Source organism: Mus caroli, unplaced genomic scaffold (genome assembly GCF_978045245.1).
Source record: "Mus caroli unplaced genomic scaffold, Mus_caroli_1 scaffold_5, whole genome shotgun sequence".
Classification (NCBI taxonomy): Eukaryota; Metazoa; Chordata; class Mammalia; order Rodentia; family Muridae; genus Mus; species Mus caroli.
Genome location: NW_028227260.1, coordinates 67,151,245 through 67,172,353, shown reverse-complemented (window position 1 = coordinate 67,172,353; position 21,109 = coordinate 67,151,245). Strand labels below are relative to the sequence as shown.

The following is a 21,109-nucleotide window of genomic DNA, read 5'->3' as shown; positions in this document are numbered from 1 at the left end:
ATCAAGTCAGAGACTTGAGTAAGACATTTATAAAACCCAGACGGGGCAATGTCCTCCTCATCCCAGGTGCCACTAGGCACAGCGTAAGAGACTAAGAATTCAACAGGGGAAGGCTGGACACTCAGGGTTTGGGAGTATAAGCCCCCACTTCTGGCTCAGGGGGTTGAGAAGCAGGATAAACAAAACGAACCTGGAAAAGAATTGGAAACCCAACAACTGCCTTCTGCAGGGATGGGGCTCGGGAAGGAGGTAGGGACAGGGCATTTCACATCACTAACCTAACGTGGGAAACCGTAAGGGACCATCTTTAACTGGCCTTAAGAGTAAGACCAAATGGCTGATGGGAGAATCCACAGGAGGGTGAAAAGGGAGCGTGGCTGGGAGGGGGCAACAAGCCCCTTCCTTTCTGGGCACAGGAAGTCAGCCAGGGCCCAAGGTCCAGGCAGTGACCTCACAAGGACAGCAGTTTTTGCAGCTTAGAGATCACCCACCTGTCCCCATCCTTACTCATTCTGTTCAGCACTGGCAGGAGTGCAGAGTGGATGGCTCTGCAGCCTGGGGCCCTGCCTCCTCTTCTGTGTCTCCTTCTTTGGAGGCTGCACTAGCCTCTGCCTCCTTGGCCTGGGGCTCTTGGCTCTCAGGGGCGGCAGCGGCCTTCCCTTCTTGGGCAGTGCCCTCATCGCTGCAGGCGCTGAGATTCCCCTGCTCCTGCTCTTCCTCTGTTGGTGAGGAGGCGGCGAGGAGGCTGAAGAATCACCCCCACCCTCCTTCCTATTTCTCTTGAAGGACAGGCCACTCAATTTGAAAGACTTCTTGAAAGAGAATTTCTTCTTTTTCTTGGGGTTCTCCTTGGGGGCGACCTCCCGCTTGGCCTCAGTTTCCTGGCTAGGGGGCGCTGGCTCGATGGCATCACCAGTAGCCCCAGCTGCCTCATCAAGGGTGGTGACTCCCTTTCACTCTTGGGGTTTAAGTTTCCAGTGCTTTTTTTCACGTGGCCATTCTCCTGTCCGTTGGCCTTCGCGGGGGAAGGCTGCCCATGATGGGGGTCTGCTGGGGGCGCCTGGAGCCGACCCGCGCTGGCGCCGCAGGGGATAGTTCGGCTGGGACGCCTAGCGAGCAGAGGGGTGGGGCTGTGTCCGAGGGGGAGAGGCGCGCGGGGGGGGGTAGCAAAGCGCGCTGCAACCCACCCCCACCCCCAGCCCCCGCTCCGCAGCCGACCCACTGCTGCTGCGCTCTGTGCCAGAATCACATCTAGAGTTTGAGAGTTTGTTTGTTTTTGTTTTTTTTTTTTTTTGGTTTTGGTTTTTTGAGACAGGGTTTCTCTGTATAGCCCTGGCTGTCCTGGAACTCATTTTGTAGACCAGGCTGGCCTCGAACTCAGAAATCCGCCTGCTTCTGCCTCCCGAGTGCTGGGACTAAAGGCGTGTGCCACCACGCCCAGCTACATCTGGAGTATCTTCCAAGAGAAAGAAGATATTTGAAGAAGCATATTTATGTGTGTGAGAGCATTTTGACTTTTTTTTTAATGTGCTTTTTGTTTTTGTTTTGAGGAGCTAGGGATGGGACCGGGACCTCACATAGACCCGCACAAATATTCAACCACTCAACTATTTTGGCCTGGTAATATTTTCAAGGTTGTATTTTTAGAGAAAAAAATATTTTCAGGGAGGGAAAGGGAAAAAGTGGTGTGTCAGTTGTGGGGTAGGGGAGTTGAGCTTAGAGCTGAGAGAACGGCTCGGTGTCCCTGTGCTTTTTGCCCACTGAGAAGAAAGCAGCAGCTCATCATGTGCTCTCCGACCCCTGTGAGCAAGAACTCTTCTCTGGATTCTGTATACATATTCAAGCTGGTTTCCCTATAGGGATGCTTGCCTTGATAATACCCAGGTTACTTTGCTAGAGACTGACAAAGGAAGGAGAAGTTGCCTCTTAGTGTCCTGATACTACCCTTTATCCAAAGGTGACCAGATAGTTTGAACTTTTACCTGTCTTGTACTAAATTGCTCTGGGAACCTCCTATGGTGCTTCATATAGTTCCCGTATAATCTGCTTGCTGGCCATAGTGTTGAATATGTCCAATCTGAGGGTCTTGTTGGTCCTTTTAATGTGGGGTCCATAGGCTTTGAGGGAATGTTTGCTACACCCTGAGGCTAGCCTTTTCTGATTATACACTGAGGTCCCATTCTCTGCTGAAGTTGGCAGATAGTATAGGTTTTCATCTGCTGCCTTTGCTGATATGTACTGCTTTCAATACTAGGGAACTAAAAGCAGAAGTGTTTGCTGTCACTTGAATTGGGCTTTGACTCTCGAGAATGTGTTTAGGGGTTCTAAGAGAATAAATACTTGAGCTACTCACATACCCTTGCTGAAATAGGTCCTCCTTTACTACGATGCCAGTGCCTCTGGCTTTGGTATCCATGTGGTGGGTAAACTGAGGCAGGCAGCTGTCGGGGGGTCAGTGCTTAGAGCGGCTGACTGGGGTGGATTCAGATACCTACAAGGGCTGCTGCCAAAGGCAGCCAGTGATTAGAGAAGCTCAGCAGAGTTTTTTTTTTTTTTTTTTTTTTTTTTTTCTGAGGAAACAAAGCTTAATTTACTGGGGCTGGCACTCTGTGTGGCCAGCAGGAAAACTATGAATTATTTTAACTCCTAACTCCTTGGGGCTGGTGAGAAAGAGAAGGAAAGAGGGGCGGGGGGGGGGAGCGCGTGCACACACACACACACACACACACACCTCGAATGAATGAAACAAAAGGCAGAGTCCACCAACTTCATACACACAAATATGCGTGTATGCATACATACATACATACACACATACATACATACATGTATACAGACTTAAAGATAGACATATACACAGTCACACATAGAATGGCTAGAGCAAAGCCCCAATAAACAGGCTCCAAGTATCCCACACATACATACATAAATGCACACAACTGGTGGATGGGAAGAACAATGTTCCAACCCCATTCACACAAACTTTACACACATAGTCGATGGGTGGGAGAGACAATATTCCAGCCGCATCATACCATTTTCATTCCTTCTTCCATCGCTTTTATATCCCAGGCAAAGTCTTTCAAGCAGGATACAATTACAATATGATTACGTTTTAGTTTTCTTCTGGTGAATGATTATGAAAAAACAGTGCGTTTTCCAAGACCTTTACAAGAAATAACATTATGTAGTACAGGTAAAGGAAACAAATTATTCTTAAAAAACCTATATCCCTTCATAACCAAACAACTTATTATAGACTAACAAAGTGTAAGCAAGCAAGGGAGTTTGCTCAGCCAGTTTCTCTTACTGGCTGGAAGCAATTTGCGGTTACAATGAAAGGAGTGCTTATTTTATTATTTATCTTTAGAAGTAATCTTGCAAGAATCTTAAAAGAATCACAAATCTAAACTTTTATATAAAGATATCTACAATGCATATCGATTCATCAGCAATTTTTAATAAAGTATATCAGGAAGCTGAAGGCAAAAATGTGTATAAGAGCCGGGCGTGGGGGCGCACACCTTTAATCCCAGCACTTGGGAGGCAGAGGCAGGCGGATTTCTGAGTTCGAGGCCAGCCTGGTCTACAGAGTGAGTTCCAGGACAGCCAGGGCTGCACAGAGAGAAACCCTGTCTCAAAAAACCAAAAAAAAAAAAAAAAAAGTGTATAAGAAATCAATCCTCACCAGTCCAGCCTCAGTGAGACTCATGTCAGCCAGTGCTGCCATTGGCCATTGTTCCCTGACCATAAAAGGTCCCTGGTGTAACTAATAAGAGTGTGCCTTTCTGGGCTGGAGAGATGGCTCAGTGGTTAAGAGCACCGACTGCTCTTAGGTCCTGAGTTCAAATCCCAGCAACCACATAGTGGCTCACAACCATCCGTAATGAGATCTGATGCCCTTTTCTGGTGTGTCTGAAGTCAGCTACACTGTACTTACATATAATAAATAAATCTTAAAAAAGAGCGTGCCTTTCTGAACTTCAGATTGTTCACTACAAGTTTCTATATCAAGGCCAGTAGTTAAAACATCCCAACCTAGCTTCACTAATAACTTTATTTTTCCAAATCTTTTCTAAGGGTGGTGGTCATTGTTGACAATTTACCGCTCTAAATTATTTTCTAGGGTGGTGATAGAATTATTAATCTGCTCCAGCAGCAATGCCCAAAAGAGATCAAACATTAGTACTGTGAATGCCAGAGATACTGTCCAGTGAGGAACTTGAAGCCCCCTTAAAGTTTCATATAATTCTTAGATTAAGAGGGATATGAGGGCAGCAAGCAGAGCAGAACTCCATAACAGCATATAGTCCTAAGGGCTGTGCTGTACCGAGGTCCACCCATGTGGCTGTGGTAACTCGTGGGCTGCATTCCATGACTTCTAAAGCCACTTAGCGTTCTGCTGGTCTGGGTACCGGAGGCTATCCAGAGATCTCTGGCCAGGCCAGGTGGGGAGGGTTCAAACGAAGGGGAAAGGGCATGAATGAGCAGGGAGGGGGAATTGCCTTTGTCACTTCGCTACTGCTGCTGCTGCCACCACCACTGTTCTAGTGCTGCTGCCCCAGCAGCCTCTGTTGCTCCAAGACACTGCACTGGATGTGCTGAGCCGAGCCAGTGGGGTGGGGTGGGGTGGGGTGGGGGGCTGGCTAGCCAGCAAAGGGAGTGCAGGGGAGCTTCTGGTGGTGAGAGCTTCGGGAGCGCATTCTCCTCCTAGGCAGTGTTACAGCTCTTATGACAGATGCTCTCAGATGATGGAATAAATCCCACACGCTCATTTATTCCTTCTGGATAGGATCTTATATACAGTTTTGGAATGGGTTGGGGTCTGAAAGCAGGTGCTTCCTATTGGCTTGGTCTTAGATGTTAGGGATGCCTCATGTACAAGTGGAAGGGCTTGGGGACAATGCCCCTATGTGACTGATGGCCACAATTCTCTTATGGGGGCTGTGGCTATGTTAGAGGGGTCTAGTGCTGGGAGCAGGTGAAGCTCCTACTGTCCCTTCTGTGTCCCCAGGGCTTCAATCCTTAGCTCGACCTTACCAGGCTTCCTCTCATAGTCCACTGCCCAGCTGGGCAGTGGTGGCACATGCCTTTAATCCCAACACTTGGGAGGCAGAGGCAGGTGGATTTCTGAGTTCTAGGCCAGCCTGGTCTACAGAGTGAGTTTCAGTACAGTCAGGGCTATACAGAGAAACCCTGACTGGAAAAACAAAAAAACAAAAACAAAAACAAAAACAAAAGTCCACTGTCTGACACCATTCTTCCTGCATGGCCCTTGGCTCTGGGGAGAGTCATCCTCTACTGGGGAAGGTTGTCCTCTTCAACCAACCTTAGGAAGGACTAAACCTTGTCAAGCCACCCAGTTCACCTTCATGTCCCATATTAGGTTTAGAATTTAAGATCCTTCTGTTAGCTTTCTTTGTTTTGTTTATTACTTTGCTTTCTCCCCACTTCAAGTTCCTTACACAGGGTTTTATTTTACAATTCAGTAGTTATTAACTCTTCTGGAAAATTCTCCATCTCAGGAGCCTGTGAAGTCAGAAACTCACCATGTTCCCATTTCTTTTTCTAGCTCTGTGGGCTTGTCTCTCTGACTATGAATTGCTCTAGCCATGGTTTAAAATTAAAAACAAAACAAAACAAAACAAACCTCAAGGTTGATGCCACATCTGGTAGATCTCAAAATAGGTAGGATAAGGCAGAATGCCATTGAGTTTGGGGCCAGCCTCATGCTCATGGTGATGGCCTATCTCCTAAGAACCTCCTCCATTAAATTTAAATGTGAATGAGCATTGGCCCTTTTTGTGTTCAGCACTGTTTGAGGTACACTGTGAAATATGGGACAGTGATAATGGTTTAATGGAAAACATGAGAGATTTGGGTCAGAAGATCTGTTGTCTCTGACCTTTGGGTCAGACACCTCTAAGCCCCAGTGTCTTCATCTGCAAGATAGAGATGGGAACAAACAGTACTAACTTCTTGGATGGGTGGCTGTGAGAATTAAATGTGATGCAAAGAGAGGCTCTTTACAAATGCTAAAATACCATTGGTGTTTCTCAGTAAAGGTAAAGCTGGGGTCACTGTGTGTCCTGGGAAAGAATTCAGGCTGAAGTACAACAGTGGGAAATCACAGTTCACTCCAGGGAATGTTTGAGTTCCCCACTTTGGGCAGAGTAACCACATTGACTCAGACCTTGAATTACCAGGCCAACTGGGCAAGGAAAAGCCAGAAGGAAAGAAAATTAATCTGGAGGTGAGTGAGTAGTTGGAGTAGACAACAAAGAGCCTGGTTGAAAAGAGCACAATTACAGTGCTGTTGTAGAGAGGGGAGGATGGGGACTTTGTGTTGCAAAGGAGATACTGGCTGGAAGAGCCCATAGTGTGGAAGTAGCAACCCAATTCCCAGCTGAACACAAGGTAAGGGGAAAATATACTTCAAATTCCTTCTGAGGGTTTTGGCCAGTTGTGATGAAATTTTGATTGTGGAGCTTGTTATGCTAAATAGAGACTCATAGATTTGTTGGAAATTTGCATTGAATTAACTATAATGAGAACCATCAAAGGAGCGCTCGAGACAAGTGTGGTGATCAGTCTTGAGGCTGAAACCTGGCCTCATACGTTTGAGACTGTTCCAAGAGTAAAAAGAAACATGAATGAAAGCTTGGGGAAATAAATGTTCTTATCTAATGAGCATGTATACATGTATGCGTGTATACATTCTCCTATTACTTTAGCCATGCAAAAATTCACTCAAAGTTACCTTTGTAGGAAGCTTATGTGCAAAATACCTGGATGACTCTTGAATAACATTGAAAAGTTAAAACAATACCCTGGGAGGAATTTCAAACACAATAAGGAAGAACTGGCTCAGAAAAGTCTACACACTACTTTGATTGAAAGGGAGAATAAATAAATAAGCATTTATTGAATACCCCTTGTATGCCAGCACTCTCTGCTGCTGCACTAACCATGCGTACCAGGACATGTGTTAATTTAAGCAGAATTGGACCACTCCATCAGTAGTGGTTTATTGGGGATCAAACTGCCAGGCTATCTTTCAGAGAGGCTGAGAGAAGCAAATTTGTAGAAAAGAAGGCAGATTTTATGTGATAGTCAGCAAGGTGGAGATCTTTATGCTGATACAGGTTGTTTGGATCAATCAGGAACTAGATGCCTTTGCCCAGTAACAATTCTGTTTACCCAGTTAGAGCCCTTCTGTTTAGCACATTGTCATCAACACTGCCATATCTGGGGGGGGTGCATTTTAGACTTTACAGACATGAGAGATATACTTGCATGAAGGGGAAGTTTTTGTCTTGTGCTATATGGAACGGATGGTTATTATAGTAGGGGATTAGCAGAGTGAGAATGGCTGAAAAATCAGAGAAGGAAGATAGGATTTTCTGGAAGACATGAGGCTCCTGTTTCTTAAGGAATGGTTAGTACTGAGAACAACAGTAGGGAGAGGACATGTATTGAGGAAAAGAAGATGATAGGAAGGAGCTGGACAATTTAGTTAACCTCATTTTACCCGTGTTTTCTGTAAAATGGGGCCAATAAAAGTCCAGTCATCCTTCTGTGCCTGCATGGAACTGGTTCTGGTACCCCTCAACAAATGACAAAACCTAAAATGCTCAAATACCTTATATAAAATGTCCTCTACCCATCCTCCTCTACACTTCAGCTCACCTGTATGCTACTTCCAATGCCTGACAGAGTGGAAACACCATGCAGGAAAGAGTGGCAAGGGAAAATCTGTATATATTCAGAGCAGATGCAGTTTTGTGTTCTTTTTATTTTATTTACTATTTGAAAGTTTCATACATTTATATAATAAATTCGGTAATTTTTGATCTGCAGTTTGTTGACTCCATAATGCAGAACTCATGGATACAAAGCCAGTTTTATTTACTACCGTAGAATTACTGTTAGGGCTGCAGGATTTCTTGTTCATAAAATGCTTAGAACAGGTCCTAAACAGAGCAAGCCCTTGTTTTTCGGACTATAGATGGCCTTGGGAATTAGGTTAGGGGAAGTTAAGTTTAAATCAGTAGGCACAAGTGCACAGGAAAATGTGACAGGGAGCTACTGCTGAATAAAGTCCACCTGCTAGTAGCTTGGTGGTATGTACTGGATTAGAAATCCAGAGGCAGAGGCCTGCTGGCCAGTCCCCTTGATTGTTCACTTTGGTTTTCTTGTTTGTTTGTTTGTCTTGCCATGCTTCCTGCATTCGAGGAAAGCACTCTGTCCCTGAGCTGTACTATCAGGCATAGGTCATTTGCTGTTGCTTTTTGAAATCCAATTTTGTAGTTTTCTGATGAGATTTTGCAGAGGGCAGTTCTTATATCCTGAAGGTTCTTCAGTCTTTGGTACCCTTCCTCATGACACTGATGCTGTATCAGGTGAGTGGAACCCCAAAGCACTCCGAGTTGTGCAGATGTTTGCCAACCTCAGCAGGCTTGCACTTCTCTCCTGCCGGCCCCAGACTTGGATCCATGCATCTAAGCACCAAATCCTTCATTTGTATGGCCTCAACAATTTCCTCCCTCGGGTCCTGATTAGTTAACGTAATTAAGTCCTTCCCAGGACTTCAACTTAGCCCCCGTTCTTCCCAGAATGTTTAGATTTACATTTTATTCACATATATTTCTCTTCAGTATATTCATGTACTCAGAGTAAAAAGCCTAGGGAAGATAGTTCCTCTTACCTTTTTTTTTTTTTAAAAAAGTGTTCTCTTATGTTTTGAGAATTTCATATGTGAGTACTATATTTATATCACTTCCACCACTCCTGCTTCAACCCCTTCCTCTCAAACTCATAACCTCTTTAATTTTTTTTTGTGTTTATGTGTATGTGTGTAAAATCTACTGAGTCCATTTAGTGTTGCTCCTATGTCCATGTGTTTAGGGCAGATCACTGGGAATTGTATAACCTATCAGGGGCTCATCCCTGGAGGGGAAAAAAAAAACCTGTTTTGCCAGGGCAGCTATTGCCTGTAGCTTTTCATCTACAGGTAGAGTCTTTTGAAATTTCTTTCATCCATGTTGGCATGTCCTCTTACTTTTCATTAGATGGAGAAAAATGATCATTCTTATTTCCCGATCTGCTAAGAGTTGTTTTCTAGGGAGATGCCTCAGCAGTTATGAGCTCATAACTTTTTTTTTTTGCTTTTGCAGAGGGCCCAGGTGTGGTTCCCAGCATGCATATGGCAGCTCACAACTGCTTTATAATTCCAAGCTCCAGGGAACCCAACACTATCTTCTGGCCTCTTCTGTTACACATATGGTACACATAAACTCAGGCGTACAGCCATACATTTAAATAGAAAAATAAGTAAACCTTTAGAACTACTTTTTGATACTTGTGCTTGCTTTTCTCACTTGGAATAAAAAGATGTTGCAGACTGCTGCACTACCAATGAGATACAACAACCAAAGAGGGAGTGCTATGCCAAAACTGGCATTTCTCTGTGACTCTGCTGGTCATTCCGGGAAGATGGCGACTTAACCTTAGCACCCTGTCCTTCTGATAAGAAACCTGAGAGCTGAAGTCTGGCTAAATGCAAAGCTGGAGGAGGGGTTGACTACTAACTAGAGAGGGCATCTTGACCCTTGGATACTGAAAGAATGGAGATGCTGGTTTTGGCAAGGGAAATGAGCAGGTGGGCCTGGAAAATCATCTCCTATGTTGAGTTCCTAGGGATTGGTGAAGCATCCAATAATGATATCCTCTAAGCAACACACAGAAGGCCTGTCCACCTAGAAATGACAGCTCAAAGCAATGACATAGTCTGCCAGGTAAGTGTAATTTAACAGGTTTCTTCCATCTACCCCTACCATATTGGGAACCAGAGCTTCACACATGTTCTGTAAGAGGTATGCCACTAAATAGCAGCTACAACCTTCATTAATTCTCAGAAATCAAAGGATTTTTGTTTTACTTCTGACATGGTGGCTTGCTATATTGCCCAGGCTGGTCTTGAACCCCTGGCTCAAGCAGAGCTCTCATCTCAGCTTCCTGAGTAGCTGGAACTCCATACAAGGGTCTACCAGCAACCCAGCTTATAATGACCTTAGTTGGTGGGGAGAGTTGAGAGTACAGGTTGATCCAGGGTCTCATTGTGTAGCCAAGGCTGGTCTCATACTATATAGCTCAGGCTGACCTAGAATTTGTGTAGTCCTCCTTCCTCAGCCTTCCAGTGCTAGAATTACATAAGTAAGCTGCTGGGGTTTTGTTGTTTATTTTAATCTAAAAATCTTTTTTCAATGGAGGAGCTAGAGAAAGTACCCAAGGAGCTAAAGGGACCTGCAACCCACCCTATAGGTGGAACAATATTATGAACTAACCAGTACCCCGGAGCTCTTGACTCTAGCTGCATATGTATCAAAAGATGGCCTAGTCAGCCATCACTGGAAAGAGAGGCCCATTGGACTTGCAAACTTTATATGCCCCAGTACAGGGGAACGCCAGGGCCAAAAAGTGGTAGTGGGTGGGTAGGGGAGTGGGGGGGGAGGGTATGGGGGACTTTTGGGATAGCATTGGAAATGTAAATGAGGAAAATACCTAATAAAAATATTTAAAAAATCTTTTTTCATACAATATATTTTGATTGTATTCTTTCCCCTTTCCCAGATCTGCCCTATCCACCCAACTTTCTGTGTGCTTGTGCGCACACTGTCTCTTAAAAACAAACAAACAAACAAACAAACAAGGAAACTAAAATATCAAAACAGACAAAAACCTTTTAAAACATCAGTAAGACAAAAAATACTAAAGCAGACAAAATAGTGTTCTTGTTGTTTTGAGATGGGCTCACTATGTAACTCTGACTGATCTCTAGCTTTAGTCCATCAAGGGCTGAGATCACAGGTCGAGTATCAGCTTGGATGGCTTTTCTAATTCTAAAGTCAGTGAGTTGTTAAGTGTCCAGTTCAGACTGGATGAGATGGCTCCGTGCTACCAAGCCTGCTGATCTGAGTTTGATCCCTGGGGCCTGAATATTAGAAGGAAAGAACCGACTCCCACGAAGTTGTCTTCTGGCCTCCACATGTATGCACATACACACATAATAAGTCAATAAATGTATAATAGAGCCCAGTTCAGATCTCAATCTTACTCCAAGCTTCTGCTGACCAAATCTCATGGTCACAGATAGTCCTTGAGCCCACTTTTGTTTATAGAAGGAAGAAACCAATTCTTGTCCAGGTGCATTTGTAGCAATGCCCCACAAGAAGATGAACATGTTAGAGCTGCTCCCAACCTGACTTCTTAAGGTTCAGCTGAAACCCAAACCAGCTTGTCATGGGTGGAAGTTTCTCTCTCAGAATCTTGGGAAGGCAACCCTATGGCTGGCTGCCTGTATACGCTTCTGGGAGATGGCCTTGTGTTTGGTGAAAGTGAAAATCAAGGGGTTTCTGGGCAGCAGATCAGAAGAAAATCTACTTCAGTGCTCACAGTTTCCTTTCATTCTTTCAAGATGGAATCCAGGACACCATCCATGAGCTATGCCATGCAGCATCCTGGCTGCTTGATGGCATCTAGGATTCTCATGGTGACTCGTGGCAATATTATGCTAAAAAATGCAATTCAGTACACCCAGAGCTGCCTAAGGTCATCCATTGCCATAACTACGCAATTAGCTACAAGATCTATTATGAATGTATGTGACAAGATTTTCCCTGTCCAATTACATTAAAATATTAGTGCAGCAGGAGGCCTGTGATTGGACAGGGAAAAGGGAGGTGGAGTGAAGCGTTGCAGGGACAGAGAGCGACTCAGAGGAGGGAGAAGGGAAGCAAAGATGGAGGCAGATGGACAGGAGGAAGATCCCGATCCCGCGTGGTTTTAAATAGCCACAGGTAGTTATGAATATCATATAGGGATAGAATAATTGGGATAACTTGTCTGATCTAGGTGGGCAGCTTGTATCATTATCAATTGGCTCTAAAATTATTGTGTGGGCATCTTGTGAATTGAGAATTTATTGATATATAAATCTGACTTGTTAATTATAAGCTTCTAGAGTTTTGTTTTACTGGGTGACTGGAAGGTGGGACTGCAGAACTGCAGGGGTTTATGGCTGAGAAGCAACTAGTGGCCCCAGAGACAAGTGAACCGGAGCTGAGCAGACAGCAATTGGTCACTGCAGGGCCTCGCTAGAGACAGAGTTGGAGGGACCGCACTAGGGCTGAGTTGTCAGCAGAACTGCAGGAAGCCTGCTGGCATTTAAAAAATTATTTCCCGCAACAAATGTATTCAGTGCAAATACAGGAAAGGCCTTTCTCATACTTTTTCCAATTACTTTTTCATTCCAGGCTCCAGTAGCTCTTGGTTTGTTTTGGTTTGTTTTTCTGGTGCTGGGAATTGAACTGAGGGTTTCATGTGTGCCAGGCAAACACTACACTGAGCCTCTGCTTGAGCAATATCACCAGCCAATTTTCCTGTGGTTTTTGTTTTGTTTTAAGAGGGTCTCAGCAAGTTTTCCATGTTAGTCTTGAGCTAGCTTTGTAGCTCAGACAAGCTTTGAACTTGTAATCCTCTTGCCTCAGCCTCCCATGTGACAAGACAAAGTAGATCTTTAGTTAAGACTGTGGACTGTCTGACTTGAGTGAATCTCACTATTTCTGTGTCCTCTTTCTCTATTACCCCTACCTAACCACCTCAATGCCTAAGTTTAGCAGGCCTGACCCTACTGCTGCCTGGGGCTCCTCAGAACCCACAGGAAACAGTTTTGGGCACAAGGTTAAGGAGTTGGAGCTGATGTTGAGGTATCATTATTTATTTATTTAGGTATTGAATCTCCTTCCTCAGCAGGGTTGGCCACTATACCAGATAGTTGAACACTGAGTGAATGCTTCATCTGTGCCAGATGCAAAGGGCCTCTGGTCTTGCTGTCATTATTTTGGAAGAATGGAACCCACACTGTGCCCCATTTGAGGCCATTTGCTAAATATGTTCAGGAGAATTATAGAGCAGTGTTTAATGGGACAACAGGAATCAGCCATGGGGATGCGAAGAAAAGACTGAGCAAGGATTATCTTGCTAGTAAATCTTTAAGGAAAATCCTTAAGGTTGTCCTGGAGTATATTTATATGAGCTGACTCCTTTACTGGCAAGAAGTTTAAGAAATCCCTATTTCTGTGTTTTCTGATTTATTATTAATGGTTACTGTTTTTAACAAAGAGATCTTTTGCTAACCATATATCTCCTGACAACACTTGAAGGCATTTGGAACCACCTTGGGTCTTAACTTTGATTATGTAGTTTAAAATGCAAAATGAAACAGAAGACAATGATATTTTCTTGGAGGGGGGTGTTGAGAAAATATTGTCATAAAAGAGTAAGTTGTAAAGGCACTACCCCACAGCTAGGCTTCTGTCAGCCTATTACACTAGCCACATTTGAAGAGCCAACGTGCTTCATGAATTCCAGCTTGTCATGGCTTTGAGCAAAGCTAAGTCATGTAATTACTTAGAAAATAAATATTTTCATCTTAGTTTACTGTTCTATTCAAGAGTTCTGGCAGACTCCCTATCTCTGGGAGTATTGAGGATTGTGGATTGGATCCAAGATTGTATTTGTATATTTCTGTGGAAACCAGAGAAAATGATCACCAATTTAATGGCTTAGATCTGCATGAATGTCTTATCTTAGAGTTCTGGCAGTCCTGAGCCTAGGATGAGTCGTCGAGATAACCATCTCAATCTTGACCTTCCTCTCTGGAGAACAAAGTTCTCTGTCTTTCCCAGCTCCTAGTTCCTCGCACAGCCCCTGCCTGCATGGCTTCTTCAAAGACAAAACATGGTTTGTCTCTTTCCTTTCCTTTTATAGATTCCTGTGACACTAGGTTCACTTGGTGGTGGTGGCAGACGCTTCCTTCTCCTTCTCCTGCTCCCCCTCTCTTCTGCTGCCGCCACCACAGCACACCTGTGTGTGTGTATGTGTGTGTGTGTGTGTGTGTGTGTGTGTGTGTGTGTGTGTGTGTGTGTATTTGGCATATGCACGTGGAAGTCAGTGGCTAACCTTGGGTTTAATTTCCAGGAGCTGTCCACCTTGGGTTGTTTTTGTTTGTTTGTTTGTTTTTTGTTTTTTGAGACAGAGTTTCTCATGTGGCTGTAGGTCTTTCCGACTAGGCTAGGTTGGCTAACCAGCACATTACTGTGCTCTTCCTGTTACCACCTCCACAGGACTGGGGTTACAAGTGCACACTACCATGCTTATTTTTTGTTTTTTTTGTTTTTTTTGTTTTTTGTTTTGTTTTGTTTTTGTTTTTGTTAGGACCAAATTCAGGTCACTGTGCTTACATGGTTAAGTACTTTACAGATTGAGCCTCCCTTCAGCCCAATCGTATCATTTTAATTTTTATTATTTATTACCATTTTGATAGGTCTCATATATCCCAAGCTGACCTTAACTTTAAAAAAATTATTACATTTATTTTGAGGGAGGGGGTATAATTATGTCATAGCACATATGATCAGAGATCAGAGGGCAACTTTTGGGAGTCAGGCCTCTTCTACTCTGTGGACCCCAGGTTGTCAGGCTTGGTGACAAGTACTCTTATCTGCTGAGTCACTGGCTTGGTCCTGACCTTGAACTCTTTAGGTAGGCAAAGCAGGCCTTAAACTTCTGGGCCTTCTGTCTCTGCCTTCCAAATACTGGGGGCTATAGGCATGCACCACTATGACCTGCCACAATCTTATTTTCTTAAAAGATTTATTAATTATTATATATAAGTACACTGTAGCTGTTGTCAGACACACCAAGAAAGGGCGTCAGATCTCATTATAGATGGTTGTGAGCCACCATGTGGTTGCTGGGATTTGAACTCAGGACCTTCGGAAGAGTAGTCAGTGCTCTTAACCACTGAGCCATCTCTCCAGCCCCCACAATCTTATTTTTAAACCAGTTACTTCACAGATTAGCAACCTCAGTTCCTCTTTGCCATCTTTGTTGGCTTGTTTTGTTGTTGTTGTTTTGTGTGTTTGTTTTTGAGACAGGGTTTCACTGGGTATCCATGGCTGGTCTGGAAATTGCTAGGTAGATGAGGTTGGCTTCAGACTTACAGAGATCTTCTAGCTTCTGCCTCCCAAAAGCTGCAATTCAAGTTTGTGTACCACCTCACCCTTCTGCTTGCTTAAGACAGGACTTTCCTTATTTAACCCCAGGCTAGTCTAAAATCCATGGTGTCACCTAGGCTAACCTCAAATCGTTGATCTTCCTGCCGTATCCTCCCAAGCACTCAGATTATAGGGATGTACCACTGTGCTTGGCTAGTGCCCTTTACCTGATCACAAGTTCTGGGAGTCAGAGTATAGGTGTCTTGATGGACCCAGTTTTTGGCCTGCTACAAATAATGCTTATCTTTATCTTTATTACTGATACTTTTTATTACCAGGATATTGTCTTTTGACATTTTCCTCTCTTCTTGCTTCTCATGTTGTAGAAGGGTAGTCTAGTCTTTGGAATACTGAGACTAGATAAGGTTGCAGGTATGTATCTATAGGGCAGGGCAAACTTACCCAGCTAACTGCTTCTGTTCCTTCTTTCCCAAGCTCCAGCAGATCTGCAGCCTCAGAAAAGACCCAGCCTGTCAGGGTGAGTCATGGCATGTCGGTGACTTCATTGGGAGAAAGTGACAGTGCAGGGGATAGCCCTGTCACCTACCCTTCTGGAATGCACTGGTTATTTTTTCCACTCAGCTTTAGGCATAGAAACTGATCCTTGTTGCCCACTTCTTGCTTGGTGGCTTCATGCTAATGACTGCTAGCAAAGAAATCATCAGGCCCACCCAGTTGCTGGTGTGGGGTGTGTGTGTGTGTGTGTGTGTGCACTAGCATGTATGTGAAAGCCATAGGAGTATATTGAGTGTTCTCTATTACTTTCTACCTTATTTCTTTGAGACAGGAACCTGGAACTCACCCCCACCCTCAGGCTGGCAGCCAGCCAACCCAACTCAACCCTATAGGCAGGCATGGCCACACCCAGCTTTTACATAGGTGCTGGGGATCTGAACTTGGATTTGGGTCTTCATGTTTGCTCAGCAACTGAACCAGCTCCCCAGCCCCACCTTTTTTTTTCAAGCCCATTTTCCCTGAATACTACCCAAATAACCAATACAATTTTCTCTGACTGGCCTGGGAGCCCATTGCCTTTACCTAGACCACAGCTTCATCATCAGCCCTTCCCCCTACCCAAACCCTTAACTCTAGCCAGCTGAGACCATTTTTTTTTTGAGAGAGAGAGAGAGAGAGAGAGAGAGAGAGAGAGAGAGAGAGAGAGAGAGAGAGAGAGAGAGAGAGAGTTTCTCACTGTGTAGCCCTGGTGGGCCTGGAACTCAATCTGTAGAACAGGCTGGCTTTGAACTCACAGAGATCAGCCTGCCTCTGCCTCCCAAATACCGGTATGTACCAACACCTCTAGCCCAGACCACTTATAGTGTCCCCAAAGCATTACTGTCTTCAGCCTCTCTGCCTCTGCTACTGCTCTCTCTTCTGCTTAGAAATAAAGAACTCTTCCTTCTCTTAGCCCTCGAGATACCACTTGCCCTTTAAGTCTCCAGAAAGCCATTTCAGATAGATCTTGCCATCTTGCTGAACCCAGGACTCAGCGAGTGCTACCCTTTTGCTCTGTAGTATAGATTGCTTGGTATTTGTTCATTTTCACCACACCTTCCCTGCTGGCCTGAGCTGCTGGGATCAGGAAATTATGGCTTATTAATGTCTAGTGGCCCCAGAGCATACATAGACAACCAGCTGTTTACTGCCACCACCCAAACCTGAGACTGTATCTAGCAGTTCCACTTGGCCACAGGGGGTGCAGTAGAGGGCACAGTATAACCCAGGAGGGCAGAGACAGACTCTAAGCCAGACAGAATGTGGCAGGAAATACACGCCAGAGTCCAGCCAGACCTGATTCAAAGAATGACTGTGAATACGCCCTGGTCTTCATTACCTTGTTTATTGAAAGTTTAAGTGAGGTTTCTAGACATAAAATTGGGCAAATATTGAGATGCTGAGATGGGCACATTCAGTGCTGACAACGCCTGGCCCTCTGTGCTATTTGCCTTTTCCTCTTCTCACACAGGGATGGCTGAGTTCTACTTGCAAATTTAGTAGGGCGGTGGGGCTCCGGGCAGCTAGTTCTAAAACAGCAAGATAGGGCATGGCAGCTAAGGCACAGTAATGGTGCTGTCCTTGTTGCTGAGATTGATTCTCAGGAGACCTGGATATATGTTGAGCTGTCAGTGCATCCTGGCAGCAAAGTTACGGGTAAGTTCGAGCTAGCCCAACTACAAGGAGGACAAGCACTTGGAGTGTGTTAGGACTTGGGCTGCGCAGGCTACAGTTCCAGTCCAGAATTACAAGCCCAGGTAGGAGGCCTCGGTTGTTTCGGACCACGATGATTCTCTCCGTGAAGATGATGGCTGCCGCTGGGGCCCTCTCTGGTCAGAGCGGCCCAGGCGCGTGAACAACATCCACATTTGCTCTCTGAACTTCACTCCCACAAAGGCATAGAGCAGCGGATTGAGGCAGCAGTGCATGTACCCCATGCCCGAGGTGACTGACTTGGCCACATCCACGTGGCTTTCTCGACCACAGTTGCGGGCCAAAACTCCCACATCCATGAGGATATCCACTAGCACCACCAGGTGATAGGGGGTCCAGCAGACAGCAAAGGCTGCCACCACCACTACCACTAGCCTCATAGCTCGAAAACGCCTCTGGCCTCTGGAGACCAGCAGCACAGCTAGGATATGTGCATAGCAGTAGGCCATGACCAGAAGGGGCAGCAGGAAACCAGCCACTAGCTGCAGTACACGCAGAGCAGTGCGACCCACCTGTGGGAAGTTGTACTGGCAATGGGTGGCATTGAGGCGCTGATCATAGCTGGCTGATAAGTAGATGAAATCTGGGAGGGCAAAGAGCAGACAGAGACCCCATACAACTATGCAGGTGAGGGCTACACGTACCCAGGGGTCCCTGCGGTAGATCTGGGTGGCGTGCACTATGCTCAGATAGCGGTCGAAGCTTATACAAGCCAGCAGGAAGGCCCCTGCATAGAAGTTGATGTTGAACAAGGCGCCTGCCACTTTGCAGAGGCCAGGGCCGAAAACCCACTGGACAGCAGCATCCACTGCCCACAATGGAAGAGTTAACACCAGCAGAACATCGGCCACAGCCAGGTGGAGCAGAAAGGTGTCCGTGCTGCTCAGGGCAGTGCGCTGACTCAGTAGCACAGCAGCCACCGCCCCATTGCCCAGCAGCCCCAGCAAGAAGAGGAGGCTGTAGAGGGCTGGCAGGAAGGTTCTGTCAAAGTTCAGGCTGAAATCCTGTGGGCAGGGCGGGGAGTCAGAGAAGTCGCTCTCGTTTTCCCCATAATCGTAGGGAGAGGTGCTGTTTTCCAGAAGAAAGGCAAAGTCCGAGGCATCTAGCACTTGACGTTCACTAACCTGCCCGAGGAAGGGGGAGAGAGGGAAGGGAGGCCATTCTCTGTAAAGGCCCAGCAACTGGCTTTGCCCCTTTGTGCCCTGTCATTTATTCTGGTGAGTGTTTCCCTTAGCAATAGCTAGACCCTGAGCTGACTCTTTCTCTGAGGGGAACCACATCTCCTTAACTCCATCTACTCAGACTGGGAAGGTGACCCCCCTTTTCAAAGGCTGGTAACCCCCCAAGCCCCTCTCCCCCAGACCCTTTCTGGATTATCACCCAGGGCAGGGATTCTCTGCTGGAAGAGGAACTTCCTTCCAGGGTCTGGAGCCTTCCATGCTTTCCCTTCCTCTTTACGCTTGGTGATTTGTCAGCCTTGCTGCTATGGCCACCCCTGCCTGGATCAACCACTGGCCTCCCCAGGTGCTTCCTTACTCTATCTTCTAGTCCCTGGCCCTCCTTTTCCCTCCTCAGCCCTTATCTGGTGACCCTGACTTCCTTGTCTCACATAAGGATTTTCTACAAACCACTGTGCACCCCTACACACACCGTACACGCCCCTCTTCCCCTACCCAGAGGCTTGTGCAATCACTTAGGTACCCACCGAGTTTCCCACCCAAGCCCTAATTGGTCTTCCCAGGCTGATTTCAAACTCTTGGGCTCAGATGAGCTTTCTGCCTCTGCCTCCCAAGTAGCTCAGACAATGGGGACATACCACTTCCACTTCAGCTCTACACCTTATCCCAAACTATCTGAGAACTAGAGATCACTGAAGTTGAGTTTCTACAGCTTGACATTTTCAGATGAAGCATCCAAGCCACAGAGGCAGGAGACAGGCCTGTGGTTAGTGGCCAGGTTGGGTTTCCCAATCCACCAATGCTCTTATTATCGGAACCTCTGCATTCGATGCTGCTCACTCAGCCCGCTGGTGCCTCTTGGCTGTGGGCCAGCCCATGCTTGTCCCTGGTATCCGAGTTCGGCCACTTGGCCGCTGTATTGTAGCTGAGCTGGGCAGCAGAACTTACCTCAAGGTACATGGCTTGGCTGGTGCTCCGGCTGTGGCTGCTGGGGTCAGGTCTCGTGCTGCCTGCTTCTCTGCCTTTGGCACTTGTGGTTGGGAACTTGCAGTGAACAGAGGAAGTGAAGATTTCACGGCTCAGCACAGCCTCTTCCAAAGGGTAATCTATACCAGCCCTCCGCAGAGGGCTTTTCTGTCTTTTCTGCCACTCCTGTGGCCAGGCAAATACACTTAGAAGGGGCTAGCCAGGAACTTGGGACTGTTACAAAGTCTGCAGTTCTTGTCCTACTCAATATCATTCATAAACAACTAAGCAAGTGTAGGAGCAGGCAGGAAGTGTGATCTGATGGCAGTGACTAAAGGGAAGCCCAACTGAAGGGACCTTCTCCTTAGCAAGTACTGGGATTGGAGTCTCACTGGGACTGCGTTAGAGTGGGCTGTGGTGTGGCTACTGCTATCATAACCGCATGGGTAGGGAGGACATTTCCAAGAGATGCCTGCCACCTCTTTTCTTTTCTCATTTGGGGATGGTTGAATCAGACCTGGCATTGATGGATATATATATATATATATATATATATATATATATATATATATATAATCACGATGGGATTATAAGAGCCCAAACTCATCTGGAATGTCCATTTAATGTCCAGATCAGATGGAACTATTCAGGAGCACCCTCAGAGGCTGGGAAATACTTGATACCTCAGTGATCGGCAGCTGGGCTTGTGTGGCGCAGACAAGCAGTGCAGCTGATAGGGCAACAGGCTATCAGGAATGTTGGAGTTCCATCTGGTGAGAGAGCAAAAAAGCCTGGGACCCAGGGAAGGGTCTGGGGTGGCTGGCTGGGGGAAGGTTCTTTGAGGAAAGGTCTGAAGCCACACAGTGGGGAAGTAGAGGGCAGCCCTGTTACCAGGTGCACAGACTGCTTCTGAATCACACTGCTCAACAACCTAGACTGTGTGCTGGTCTGTCCCAGGGTGGTGCCTGCTTTTACAGACCCATCTCAAAGTGGGTGGTCTGAAAAGGACGCCAGCACTCTTAAAATTGGGTTTGGGTTCTTTCTGAGATAGTCTCATTCTGTAGCCCAACCTGGCTTTGAACTCTCAGTGACCTTCCTGGCTCAGCCTCAAGAGAGCCGAGAGCCGGGATGATTGGAGTGCATCATTTCGAACAGCATGTGGCAGGAGGGTGGGGCAGTCCACTCTTTTAAATAGACAAACTGATGTATTCATCCAGCTAAACACAGTGGAGAGCCACATATTTTTCATGAGGCTGAATGCAGAGGAGCTTATGCCCATGTGGTAGAAGAGGCAAGTAGCAGACTATGTACTTTGGTACTACCCGTGCACATGTAGAAAGCGCCACACAAGGCTATAGTATGCATGCTTCAGTGCTGGGTAGTGGAAGTCAGGACTGGATAACTTTTTTTTTTCAGGGTCTTACTATGTGACACTGGCTGGACTAGAACTCCACAGACTGGCCTCAAGATCAGGGATCTGCCTCCTGGCTGCTGGGATTAAAGTTGTGGGCTATCATGTTTATCCTAAATGCAATTTTCTCTTTGAAACAAGAACTTGCTATATAGCCCAGGCTAGCTTTGAATTCATGCTCCTCTTGCCATAGCCTCCAGAGAACTGAGATTACAGTTATGAGCCAC

At 45.9% G+C, this 21,109-nt stretch overlaps 1 protein-coding gene and 1 pseudogene across 1 annotated transcript; both read right to left on the bottom strand.

Annotated features, from left to right (window-relative positions):
- Nucleotides 1-516: 516 nt before the first annotated feature.
- LOC110286309 (MARCKS-related protein pseudogene) lies at nucleotides 517-3,056 on the bottom strand (annotated as a pseudogene).
- Nucleotides 3,057-16,962: 13,906 nt separating this feature from the next.
- On the bottom strand, nucleotides 16,963-19,549 carry Cxcr3 (C-X-C motif chemokine receptor 3). Its single transcript, XM_021154027.2, has 2 exons — nucleotides 19,454-19,549; nucleotides 16,963-18,451 (listed from the first exon to the last, which is right to left on the bottom strand). The coding sequence occupies exons 1-2, from the start codon at nucleotides 19,463-19,465 to the stop codon at nucleotides 17,360-17,362; spliced, it is 1,104 nt and encodes a 367-aa protein (XP_021009686.1). The 5' UTR covers nucleotides 19,466-19,549; the 3' UTR covers nucleotides 16,963-17,359.
- Nucleotides 19,550-21,109: the final 1,560 nt, after the last annotated feature.